Here is a 13,284-nt window from a genome sequence, read left to right as displayed (position 1 = left end):
TAAACAATGAAAGAAAGTGAACTCATTATATTTTATATATATTCAATAGTGAGAAATGCACTATCAATTTTTGCTAAAGAATGAGATCGTTTCAAAAACTTATTAGATCTAATTTTCCCAGGACAGACTGCACTGTTCTCATTGCTGATTATATATCTTTCTAACAACTAAGCCACCTTCCAACTCAAACGTTACCACTTGTGAGTTGTAACTCTTCAATTGAACCTACCGGAGTGTTCACATTTCTCTGCTATTGAATTTTAGTGAAAGTAATTATCTAATTTGAACAGTACGGTGTATGTGGCAGCAAAGGAATGGCTATGCGGCAGAACAGTGGAGTGGAGTGGTTTTCAGATCAGCCGTGATATCATTGAATAGCCGAGAGAGTCGATGGGCAGAATGACCTACTTCTACTCCTAAATCCTATGGTCTTAGGAGTAAGTTGAAGCATGATGTTAGGTGAATGCTACATTCTTGGGCAGAATGGGTTGATTTACATCCATTGTTTCCAAAGCTGTAGTTTTCTCTAATTCATGTCCGGTGTCTATTGGAGACTCACAGTTGGAAATTAATTGCCATAGAGAGTCAATAGTTCCATGGTCTTAGCTTCAGGATGGTATAAGATGAACCAGCTGGGCTCGAGTAACATAGGAATTACCGGATGAAATAGGATGCATGTTCCTATCTCTTTTTTGTATATTGTACTCCACCTTTATATAAAAATAGGAAATAAATGAGCAAAAAAGCGATGAAACATTCCACTTACATGGAGTGTCTGACAGTCCGGTGTGAGAGGACTTGAGTGAACTTGGAGATGACACTGAACATGGTCGACTGCCACTTAGTCTCTCAATGGCAATGTCCTGGGCATTTTCACATTGCCTGCAGTTTTGAGTCTATAATGTGGGAAGAAAAAAAATCTAAGCAAGAAATAATGATGAAGTCCATATTACTGAGAGGTTTATAGAATCATAGAATCCCTACAGTGTGGAAACAAACTACATTCCCCTACTACTCTACATTTACCCCTAACTAATGCACCTAACCTACACATCCCTGAGTACTATGGGCAATTTAGCATGGCCAATCCACCTAACCTACACATCTTTAGATTGTGGGAGGAAACCCACACAGAAACTGTGGAGAATGTGCAAACTCCACAGAGACAGTCACCTGACGCTGGAATTAAACCCAGGTCCCTGGTGCGGTGAGGCAGCAGTGCTAACCACTGAGCCACCGTACTGCCCAAACAACAAGCTGTATTTATATATCCCCTTAATGAGGGTGGTTCAGAGGTATAACTGGACAAAACTCCACATGGAATCAAAGGAGATGTTGTAAGGAATGACCAAAAGCTAAATGGGTTTTAAGGAGGATATTAAACGTTGAAGAGTGGCAGGGGTGGGGAGGAAAGCAGGCAGAGAGGTTTTGGGAAGGAATTTCACAGTGCCAGACGGTTACATAGCTGAACTCCCATCATGGTGAAATGATGAAAATCTTTACATTTAAACTACCCAGGGTTGGTGGAACTGAGAGTTTGAGCAAGTGATATATGTCAGGAAAAGGTTACAGAGACAGGGACTGTCAGGATCATGAAGAGGATCACAAAGAAGTTTAAGAGGAAGTAAGAGATGTGCATTTGAGGTCTTGGAAGATCATGAAACAGTGTTGGTCGGTGAGGTCTAGAGTGGTGGATAAGCTGAATAGCATAGGATAATGCTAGTCTATATAATATATAGAGTAGAATCCCTACAGTATGGAAGCAGGCCATTCAGCCCATTGACTCCACGCCATCCCTCCAAACAGCATTCCAACCACCCCATAACACTGCATTTCTCATGACTCATCCACCTAGTCTGCACACCCTGAACACTGTGTGCAATTTAGCACGGCCAATTCACCTGACCTGCACATCTTTGGACTATGAGAGGAAACTGGAGCACCCAGAGGAAACCCACACAGACACAGGGAGAATGTGCAAACTCCACACAGACAGTCACCCAAGGTTGGAATCAAGCCTGGGTCCCTGCTGCTGTGAGGCAGCAGTGATAACCAGTGAGTCACAATGCCACCCTTTCTATGACAAAGCTGGATATGATACAGTCAAGAAAGATTAATCGGATGGAAGATTTTGAATCGTGTTGTGGGAAAATGGGAGGCTATCCATCACAGTGTGGCAGTGAATGAAGACTGGAGTGGAGAATGAGCTGAAATGCTCAGTATTGTGACGGAGTCAGTAAGTGGGCTATGTGACCAAGAGAACATGGGTTCAGATCATATCCAGTCAGTGGTTCCGGATGCTGCTGGATTCAGTGCTGAGGGTAGGGAGTTGGAGTGAGATTCACAGTGCTGGTCTAGCCACTGGGCAGATATGATGGTAAAATGCAGTTCTTGCTTCAACATGAAGCCTAATTATACCATATTTATTGTTAAAGAGATGTACATCCATCTGATTTTGTTGCAAAATTCTTGTAATCTAAATAAGTATTTCGACATTCATTAACATTTTAATATAACATAAAAGAATCACCTGCTTGTAAAATAAATGCTCGAATTTGATTAAAATGTCAAGATGAAGAGAAGCCTACTTTGATCCTGGGCACAGAGGTATTTGTAACAGATGGTGGCACCAGATTAACAGGCAATTGGATTTCTAAGAGACTGAGTCATACAACTTTGATCTTACATGATCTAACAGCAGAACACATCACAAAGTGAGTCCATTAGGGGGTGCTTCATCACGACTGCTCAGACTTCAGTGACCTGTCCTTGTAAAGGGTGTCACAGTCTCACAACATACAGCTTTCTGATCCAAGTTGGAAGCAAGGTTCCAATGACAATCTCTAGACACATTGTTGGGCCAAAATCTCAGAAATTCCTTCCCAATAGCACTGTGGGTCTACCCACTCCATAATGGTCCAGGAAGACAGCTCATCAGCCCATTCTCAGCCGCAACTAGGGTTGGGCATTGACTGTCGAAAAGGGTGGTGCCTTTTGGGCATAAACCTGCTCCTCAGATGCTGCCTGACCTGCTGTGCTTTTCCAGCACCAGTCTTTTCAACACTGACCCTTCAGCACATGCAGTCCTCACTTTCTCTAGGGGCAGTAAGTGCCGGCCTAGCTAACATCCCATGAATGAATAAAAAAAGATATCATCAAAGAAACCTCAAATCACTCTGGGTCAGAGTTTCCAAATGTTTTCCCATTACGATTGCATCTTGAGTTTGGAAAACGTTGGGAGCCTGAGTGAGGATTGAGAGCTGAGTTTGGAGGAAGGGGGTATCAGAGAGCAGTGTGGGTCCTGTCGGAAGGTGAGTACCATTGTTACAACTCGGGTCAGAACTCCCTGCTGTTTACTGCCACCTCAGACCCCACGATGTTCTCATTTCAGATGGTGCCCGGACTTTGGGAAGCCCTGCTTCAGATGATTAATCAACCCAAAAACTCTCAGAACTGAGGGGGAGGCCATTGGATTCATCATGCCCCTGCCAGTGTTTTGAACAAGCAATCCAATTAAGCCACCTCATCTGATTTTTTTTCCCTATAGTTTCACAATTTAAAAAAATTATGCATGTATCCATTTGAAAGATTTTGTTGAATTTGTTCTCAGGCAGTAATCCATACATAATAACTTGCTGAGTTAAAAATGAGTAAGTCTCCTCATGTCCACCAATTTCCATGACAATTTGTATCTTCTAATGCTTGACCCTCCTGCCTGTGGAAACAATTTCTCCACCATCTCCTCTATCATTCTGTATAATCAAATAAAGACATGTTTCTTTTATTTATAATACAGGACTTAAAGATGTCTCCACATGCAGGAGACTTGGTCAAAAGTCCAATGACTGCACACTGTTAACATTACCTTCAGGGCTGGTGGGGGTAGGATTTCAGGAGAAGATTCCTCAAGGCCCTGTTCCCTTCGCCTTTCTGATCTGACTTCCACATAGCTGCAAATCGAAGGTAAAATAAAAGAATACAAAATTTCAGGCTCGTTACTTACACCATCCAGAAATCCTGATGTTTGTGACATCAGCAACATTGTAGACATCAGATTACGTTATTGGTCACAACTTAAAACGTCGAGTAAAACAATTACCAGTGGCCAAGTTAATAAAAAAATCTTTTACTTGGAAATTTGCAAAGCGTTGAGAAACTGCTATACCTGACAGATTGAGAATAACTTGATTCATGTTCATACTATACTGCACAGACAATTATCACTGCCAGGCAAAAACTTCAATTTCATTCCAGGGACTAAATCTTACAAATTCTGGGATAATCAACTCATTTCAAGTTCAGCTTCTTTACACATGTATGCCACAGATGTAACTGAACTGTCTGGCATCTGCTTTTGAATATTTACATACAATCCTAAATAGGGTCCTATGTGTGATTGCAAACTAAATAGGCACACGTTATCAGCATTGCTGGCCTGCATGACTATAATTGCATTAGCCACAGATTGCCAGTTAGGAAAGCAAGGAGGGTCTGGAACTATTTCGGGGGTCAATTAGCTCAGTTGGCTGGGACAGTTGATTTGAAATGCTAACAGCAAGGGTCCAATTCTTGCAACTACCTTGGAGGATTCTCTTTCTCTCCTCACCAGAGGCACAGTGATCCTCAGGTTAAACCACCAACAGTTGAGAGCAGGACACTGGTAACTCCACCCTCGATTACTGCTCAATGTCCAGCACAGCAACGTATTAATATTTGAAGTGAAGTGACCCAAGACCCAAATCAGCAACAATGGAGCAAGTTGTTCTCAAAGTTGCAATGTATTCTGTGCAGTCGACCGTGTGATTGGATATACTGGGATTTATTTTATTCAAACATGGCTGCAATTTGTATAAACACAGTTTATAAATACAAGGTCAGAGTTTAAGGATGTGGGTAAGGCCATTTAAGACTGGAATGAAGTGAGATTTCTTCACCAGAGTGGTGAGCCTATGGAATTTTCTGCCAGAAAGCAGTTGATTCCATAAAATTGACTTTTTTCAAGAAAGAGTTCAATATGCTCGTAGGGCTAAAGGGATCAAAGGTTGTGGGGTGAAACTGGGAACACGACACAGTGATGGAATGTTCAGCTGTGATCATAATGAGTTGCAGAGCAGGCTCGAAGGGCCAAATAGCCTCCTCCTGCTCCTATTTTCTGTCTTTATGTTAAACACCTGTAGGTGGCGCCGAGAGTTGCATGTACAAAGAGGAAGCCGGCATCATCTGTAAACGATGGAAAGCAGCAGCCAGTCTCGAAGGTGGCACCGTCGGAAGTGTGCATTTGGAAAGGTTCTTCAAGTTTTTAAAATCATATCTTTATCAAAGATGTTTCTTTGTGCAGTTGACTGCCCCCTCCCAAACCCTATCCTTATACAGACTGGCTCCCAGTGCCAGCACACTACTCCCCACAGGTAGAGCTTTGTCCCTGCTCCCTCTCAGTCTGGTGATAGGGCAAGGACACCTATTCCACTGGCATTGCTTGGAGTGGAAGCTCTGATTTGTCAGTCTTCCAGTCTCCCTATCCACTCCCACCACCCAATTATTGTGCACTGACACCCCCTTGTAGCTTGTCATGGCTCAACAACATCACGGGCTGGCCATTTCAATGTTACGGACAACCATTCCATTCATTCACACCTTTAAGGGACTGTAGCTCAAAGTGTTGTCAATGATTACTGACCTTGACAGGATGTGAGCTATTAGTCCACTAAATCACAGGCTGCTTGTTGTCTGTCCAGACAATGTCCCGCGAACATTGTCTGTACATTGTCTTATCATTGGACTGGATTTTCAGAGCAGTGGCAATCTCATGCAGGTCACCGGTCTTTTGAACACACCATTTTTCCACCACGAAGGAGCTCAGCATTTCTGATGGGAGATCCTGCTCAGGGCTCCTTCAGATAGACAGAGCTGGACTTCCACACTGACAGATAGTGCAGAGCAATCAGGGAAGACAAACCAGGGCTTCTTCAGTTCAGCAGAAGAGTCATACCTGATCTGAAACATTTGCTCTGTTTCACTCTCCACAGATACTGCCAGCACTGAGTTTACCCAGCACTCTTCATTATTACCCAAATCTGTCATACCCTTGTTAGCCTCTATCAGAACCCCCCCACCCCCAAACTTCTTTACTCCAAATTCAGCTTCTCCAACACCTCACCTTGCAGCTGAAATCTATTCCTATTCTGGAACTCAATTAGTTTTTTAAAAGTTGAAATAAAGTTAAAAGAGGGCATAACTGGCAAACTGTTAATACGAGGGATGTCATCTCCAGGGGCAGCGTGTGACTACATCTGTGGCTAGCTCACACTTGTTAGTAAATTTGCGGATGACACTAAGGTCGGTGGAGTTGTGGATAGTGCAGAAAGATGTTGCAGGTTACAGAGGGACATAGATAAACTGCAGAGCTGGGCTGAGAGGTAGCAAATGGAGTTTAATGTGGAAAAGTGTGAGGTGATTCACTTTGGAAGGAGTAACAGGAAGACAGAGTACTGCCTGCAACAGGAGTAGACTTTGAGGAGAAAGTGAGGACTGCAGATGCTGGAGATCAGACAGCCCATTCCTGAAGAAGGGCTCATGCCCGAAACGTCGATTCTCCTGTTCCTTGGATGCTGCCTGACCTGCTGTGCTTTTCCAGCAACACATTTTCAGCACTGGAGTAGACTTGTCAACTTTAAAGGCATTTTAACATATGGATGATAATGGAATAGTGTAGGTTAGAGGTGCTTCAGATTGGTTTCACAGGTCGGCACAACATTGAGGGCCGAACGACCTGTACTGCACTTTAATGTTCTATGTTCTATTGTGGCCAAGTGGGTTCTATGTTTGGCAAAAGGAACATGGTCTGCCTTCATTTATCAGCTCACATTCAACCTTCAGGGTTTGTGGAGGGGTATGTTGTTAGTTGTTTGAAAAACGATGAGTCCCTTTAAGGGCCACACTTGGCTACTGACCCCTTCTGGTCAGTTCCCAGAAACAAAAGCACCCTTGAGATAGCTGAGTGCTGGCAAACTGACCTACCAACTGAGAGCAGGGAAATCACTGAACCACTCAACCTCCCCCCAACTCCCTGTCTCCGCTCCAGCCTTGACAATCTTTCCAAAGTCCAGCCTGGTACTGAATCTGACCTGTGGATTTATGGTAGCTTTGGAGTTTGTCGAAAGGATGTTCAATATTGGCTGGCTCTTGGTCCCAGTCAGTACAAGTGATTGTGGCAGTATGGGTATCTTCTTTGTTGTTCCTAAGGCATTCTCTTTTAACTTCAGATGAGGGAATGATGTCATTAGAACATGATGGCTTCGAGGCCTCCTGGGAACGTGACTGTTGAAATGTGAGTGATTGCAGTGAGCCAGTCTACAGTTAGGGGGCACAGTATCCTGCTGCACACACAGTCTGGCCTAGCTTTAACAACTTGCTGCTTTTTAAAAAAAAGATGGGCAACTATTGATTTGCATCACAAACTGTGATTTTACTGATGATATTATCTCATGGTCACCAATTCAGTTGTGAACAGGTCTGGGCACCATACCTTGGGAAGAATATCTTGGCCTTGCAAGTATAAGCAACAGAACAACCAGCATCTCACTCAAGGGTAGAATAGGCATGAAGGGCTGAATAGCTTACTCCTGTTCCTGTATTCAGTTCATGGATTTCTGGCATTTAAGTGAAAGGTTTGTGGGTTTAAGAATCCTGCCACTTGCCCGACACACTCCGAGACGGAATGGCACATTGCTGTTTTGAGCTCCCATTGAATCCCATTGAATCCCATTAGCATTTGTTGCCCGTCCCAAACTGCCCCTGAATGGCTTGCTTGGACATTTCAAAGTGAAGTTAATAATCAACCACAACACCTTGAATCTCGAGGTCAGACAAGATAAGGGGACAAATTTCCTCAAATAGAGAACATTAGGGTAGTGACTGTAACACAGTCAGAGTCAAAAAGTGTGGCACTGGAAAAGCACAGCCAGTCAGGCAGCATCCGAGGAGTAGGAGAGTCGGCGTTTCAGACATATTATCAGGAATTCCTGATGGATCACTGTCAAGGAGTCTCCTCGTGGAAATAAAGGGTGTCTTGGTGATGGGATACCAGCCTCTATGAAGTTATTTCAATGAGTGAACCAATTGAGTTTTATAAAAAAAAGTCTCATGGTTATGACCGACTCTACAAAGCAGATTTTACGAATTAAATTTAACTTGCCAGTTGTAGCCTACGTGATATTCAAACCTACGTTCCCACAGTACTCCCTTGGTTAAGCTAACTCAGTAGCATTGTCATTATGTCACTGTACTCATACTGCTATAATGTTAGAGGTGTCATCTTTTTTCAATGGCAGATTAAACTGGCACATATACTGCCTGGTCTGGGTCTAAAAGAATCCATAGCACAATTAGAGGAAGAGCATGGAATTATCCAGAAAATAGCCAGCATTCATCTCTCCTATAACACCAGAGAAATGCATTCTCTGAGCTGAGATGTCACCTTTTATTATAAAACATTAAGTTATCTTGAGAATGTCACTTAAAAGAAGTTCTGGGATTTACACATTAATAAACCGAAAGCTGTAACCCATTATAAAAGATGAAAGACTTCATAATAATCCAGGTTTGTTCAATATATTATTTCAGTTGCATGGAAGTGTAATCTTTTGCAATAAATTCTGTGTCTTATGGTCTTATTCTCCACAACCACCTGATGAAGGAGCAGTGCTCCGAAAGTTAGTTGTTCCGAGAACCGGTCCAAATAAACCTGGTGAACTATAACCTGGTGTTGTGTGATTTTTAACTTTGTCCACCCCAGTCCAACATCAGATCCTCCATATCATAGCTACCAGAGAAATTGTCTAATTGTTACTTCATGCAATTTGCTATGTCTGATGTAAGTTAGCTGCTGTGCTTGCTCATGTAACTATAGCACTTCAAATACCATTCGTTTAGGTGTCGGAGCTTTAGATGATGATGTTTCTGCATATGTGTCAATTCTCTCAATTTACCAGCAAGGTTTCAATGCAAAAGCTCTACTTTCACATCAAAGCAACTGTAGCATGTTTACTGTAACAGAATCCCCTCAGTGGGTTTCACAGAAGTGTGAGATTTATGTATTAAACCACATGAGGAGATATTTGGATCACAAACCTAAAGCTGAATCAAAAGCACTGTGCCCACGTGCGATCAATCTCAGTCACCAACATTAACCTTTGAATTTCCTCAGATAAATTCCAACTCCATCCTTGATAGAAGTCTATAAAATATGAGATGCATAGGTAAGGTTGATGGTTAGAATTTTTTCCTCAGAGTTGAAATGTCTAATACTAAGGGGCATGCATTTAAAATTAGAGGGGGAAAGTTTAAAGAAGATGTGAGGGGCAGAGTGGTAGAAGTCTGGAATGCATTCTACCACTGCCAAGGATGGTGTTGGAGGCAGACATAATAGGGGCATTTAAGGGGCTTTTAAGAAGCACATGAATATACAAGAAATTGAGGGATATGGACCAAGGGCAGGCAGAAAGAATTAGTTTAGTTTGGCATCATTTTCAGCACAACATTGTGGGCTGAAGGCTTGTCCCTGTGCTGTATTGTTCTATGTTCTATGTGACAATGGGGACTGCAGATGCTGGAGAAATCAGAACTGATAAATCATCAGTTTTTCACTAGTGGAATGATTATTTTCAAATCAACCTTAGGTGAAAAAAGAATGTTAAACACTCAGATAACTCAGTGAAGTGCAGGTTGATTGAGCATGAGAAGTGGATCTGGAGCAGAAATAAAGGAAAATTAGGTCACTGTTAGTGTTTCAGTTATTTTTAAAGAACTCATTGACCAGCCACACAATGTACACTTCGGGTTGGGATAAAGGCAAAAGCTGGTGAATCCACAACACCAAGACAGTTGTGAGCAGAACTGAGTAGATTTTGGAAAAGTGCACGATTTTAATGAAGGCTGTGTCTGTGGAACATGCGTTAGCTGGGAGCAGCTGTTGGATAGGAATCGATGGCTAAATCCTTGATGGAATGGAACATAGAACATAAAGTTGATGAAGTATGGTGCTGGAAAAGGCACAGCGCCTCAGGCAGCATCCGAGGAGCAAGAGAGTCGACATTTTAGGCAGGACTCTTCTTCAGGACTATGGAGGGAAGGGGGTTGAGAGATAAATGGGGGTTGGGGCTAGGGGAAGGGTAGGCAATAGGAGGGTGAAGATAGGAGGTGATAGTGACAGGTTGGTGGGAAGAGTGTCATGGATATATGGGAAGGAAGATGGATAATTAGGTTAGGTCAAGAGGGTGGATCTGAGTCGGGTTGGATGTGGGATGGCGTGGGCAGAGGGGAGATTTGGAAACTGGTGAATTCAACGTTGCGGCCGTGTGGTTGTCAGCTTCAGAGGCAGAAGATGAGGTGTTCCTCCTCCAGATTGCGGGTAGGGTCTTGTGTAGGTGGTGGTGGAGGAGGCCCAGAATGGACATGTCATTGGTAAGAATGGGAGGGGGAGTTGAAGTGGATAGCCATGGCAAGGTGGGGTTGATTGGTGGATATGGACCAGAGTTGTTCTGAGAACCGGTCCGTGAGTTTGCACTTGGTCTCTCTGAGGTAGAGGAGACCACATCGAGAGCACCGGAGGCAACAAATGAGGTTCAAGGATGTGCAAGTAAATCGCTGCCAAATGTGGAATGATACTTTGGGGCCTTGGACGGAGATGAGGGTGGAGGTGTGGGCGCAGGTTTCACATCTCTTACGGTAGCAGTGGAAGGTGCCGGGGTGAAGATGGGGTTAATGCGGAGTGTGGACCTAACAAGGGAGTTGCGGACCGAATGGTCCCTACAGAATGCAGATAGGGATGGGGAGGGAAATTCATTTTTGGTGGTGGTGGCTGACTGAAGGTAGCGAAAGTGGCGGAGGATGGTGCACTGTGTTTGGAGATTGGTGGGGTAGAATGTGAGGACCAGGGGGATTCTATCTTTGTTGGGGTTGGGGGGGGATGAGTTTGAGGATAGAAATTGAGAAACAGTGGAGACGCGACTGAGGGTGCCATTGATCTCTGGGAAGGGAAGATTATGGTCCTTGAAGTCGGAGAACGTTTGGTATATCCTAGAATAGAATTGCTCAAACTGAGAGCAGATCTGGCGAAGGAGCTCTTTGAGAAGGTGACCAAACAAGTGGATGAGGGTAAAGTGTTTGATGTGGTATGTATGGATTTCAGTAAGGCATTTGATAAGGTTCTCCACAATAGGCTGTTGCACAAAATTTGGAGGAATGGGGCTGAAGGTGATTTAGCAGTTTGGGTCAGAAATTGACTAGCTGAAAGAAGATAGAGGGTGGTGATCGATGGGAAATGTTCATCCTAGAGTTCAGTTACTTGGGTTTACCGCAAGGATCTGTTTTGGGGCCACTGCTGTTTGTCATTTTTTAAAAATTACCTAGACGAGCTCGTAGAAGGGTAGGTTAGTAAATTTGCAGATGACACTAAGGTCAGTAGAGTAGTGGATAGTGCAGAAGGATGTTATAGGTTATAGAGGGACATAGATAAGCTGCAGAACTGGGCTGAGAGGTGGCAAACGGAGTTTAATGTGAAAAAGTGTGAGGTGATTCACTTTGGAAGGAGTAACAGGAACACAAAGTACTGGGCTAATGATAAGATTCTTGGTAGTGCAGGTGAGCAGAGAATTTAAGTACTTAGATATCAACAAAATTATGTAGAAAGTGAGAAACCTCAGCCAACTAAACTAACCCATTGGAAAAGTAGGATTCAAAATCATGGGTCTTCAAAGATGAAGTGAAACAAATTAAAGTTGTGCTTGTCCAGCTATGTTTGATGCAGGCTTGGGCAGGAAATGGCTGTATGCATTCTTCACCACAAATAGTTTCCCCCACTGTTAAATTCAATAACTCCCAACCCCTAAATACAAGGTTGCATTATAGAGAACTTTACTTTTTCTCCCCAAACACCAAAACATTTGAAAAATAATTACTTGTAAAGCATTGTGGGTGGTTGCAGACATCAACTCATATGCAGATTGTCTCAGCTGAGTTTTTATACAACCTATGTTCAATTAATCAATGGTTGAGGGACTTAGTGGAAAAAAGAAACTTGACAAGACCACCTGCCCTACTTCAAACAAGGATTTTGAATCTTGTACCTGATCAGACAGAAGGAAACTCGGTTTAACACATATTACTCAATTTTATACTGCAATGAAGGACTAATATGAGCTGAAAAATGCGTTGCTGGAAAAGCGCAGCAGGTCAGGCAGCATCAAAGGAGCAGGAGAATTGATGTTTCGGGCATAAGCCCTTCTTCTGAAGAAGGGCTTACGCCCGAAACGTCGATTCTCCTGCTCCTTGGATGCTGCCTGACCTGCTGCGCTTTTCCAGCAACACATTTTTCAGCTCTGATCTCCAGCATCTGCAGTCCTCACTTTTTCTCAGGGTTGTTAAGAAGCCATATGGTGTGTTAGCTTTTATTGATCGGGGGATTGAATTTTGGAACGTGAAGTCATGCTGCAGCTGCACAAAATTCTGGTGCAGCCACACTTGAAGTATTGCGTGCAGTTCTGGTCACCGCATTATAGAAATGATGTGGAAGCTGTGGAAAGGGTTAGAGGAGATTTACTAGGATGTTGCCTAGGATGGAGGGAAGGTCTTATGAGGAAAGGCTGAGGGATTTGTGGCTGTTTTCGTTAAAGAGAAGAAGGTTGAAAAGTAACTTAATTGATACATATAAGATAATCAGAGGGTTAGATAGGGTGGATGGTGATGGCTAGCACAAGGGGGCATAGCTTTAAATTGAGGGGTGATATATATAGGACCAATGTTAGATGTAGTTTCTTTACTCAGAGAGTAGTAAGGGTGTGGAACACACTGCCTGCAACAGTAGTAGACTTGTCAACTTTAAGGTCATTTAATATGGTCATTGGATAGTCAAATGGACAAAAATTGAATTGTGTACATTAAATGGGCTTCAGATTGGTTTCACAGGTCGGCGCAACATCGAGGGCCGAAGGGCCTGCTCTGCGCTGTAGTGTTCTATGTTCTATATTCTATGTGCTATGTAGGTGGAGGAATTGGGAATAGGGGATCATGTTTTTACAGGAGAGGGGGGTGTGAGGAGGTGTAGTCAAGGGAACATTGAATTCACCAGTTTCCAAATCTCCCCTCCGACCACATCATCCCAGATCCAACCCTCCTTCTCAGATCTGCCCTCTTAACCTAACTTAGCTGCCCATCTTCCTTCCCACCTATACACTCCACCCTTCCTACCGAATTATCACTATCACCTCCTACCTTTACCTACCTATC

General features: G+C 43.3%; 1 protein-coding gene across 7 annotated transcripts in view; it reads right to left on the bottom strand.

Annotated features, from left to right (window-relative positions):
- The window catches only part of npas2 (neuronal PAS domain protein 2), a 268,594-nt gene that overhangs the window by 32,757 nt on the left and 222,553 nt on the right, over positions 1–13,284 (bottom strand). For all 7 annotated transcript variants that reach the window (XM_043705135.1, XM_043705134.1, XM_043705131.1 and 4 more), the window contains 2 exons: positions 3,866–3,950; positions 767–896 (listed from right to left, as the gene is read on the bottom strand). In XM_043705135.1, coding sequence (XP_043561070.1) covers positions 767–896; positions 3,866–3,950 — 215 coding nt within the window. The remainder of the gene's footprint in view (positions 1–766; positions 897–3,865; positions 3,951–13,284) is intronic.

This window comes from Chiloscyllium plagiosum, chromosome 15, assembly GCF_004010195.1.
Source record: "Chiloscyllium plagiosum isolate BGI_BamShark_2017 chromosome 15, ASM401019v2, whole genome shotgun sequence".
Taxonomy (NCBI): domain Eukaryota; kingdom Metazoa; phylum Chordata; class Chondrichthyes; order Orectolobiformes; family Hemiscylliidae; genus Chiloscyllium; species Chiloscyllium plagiosum.
The sequence above is the reverse complement of the archived record's forward strand: the minus strand, read 5'-3'. Positions and strand labels throughout refer to the sequence as shown.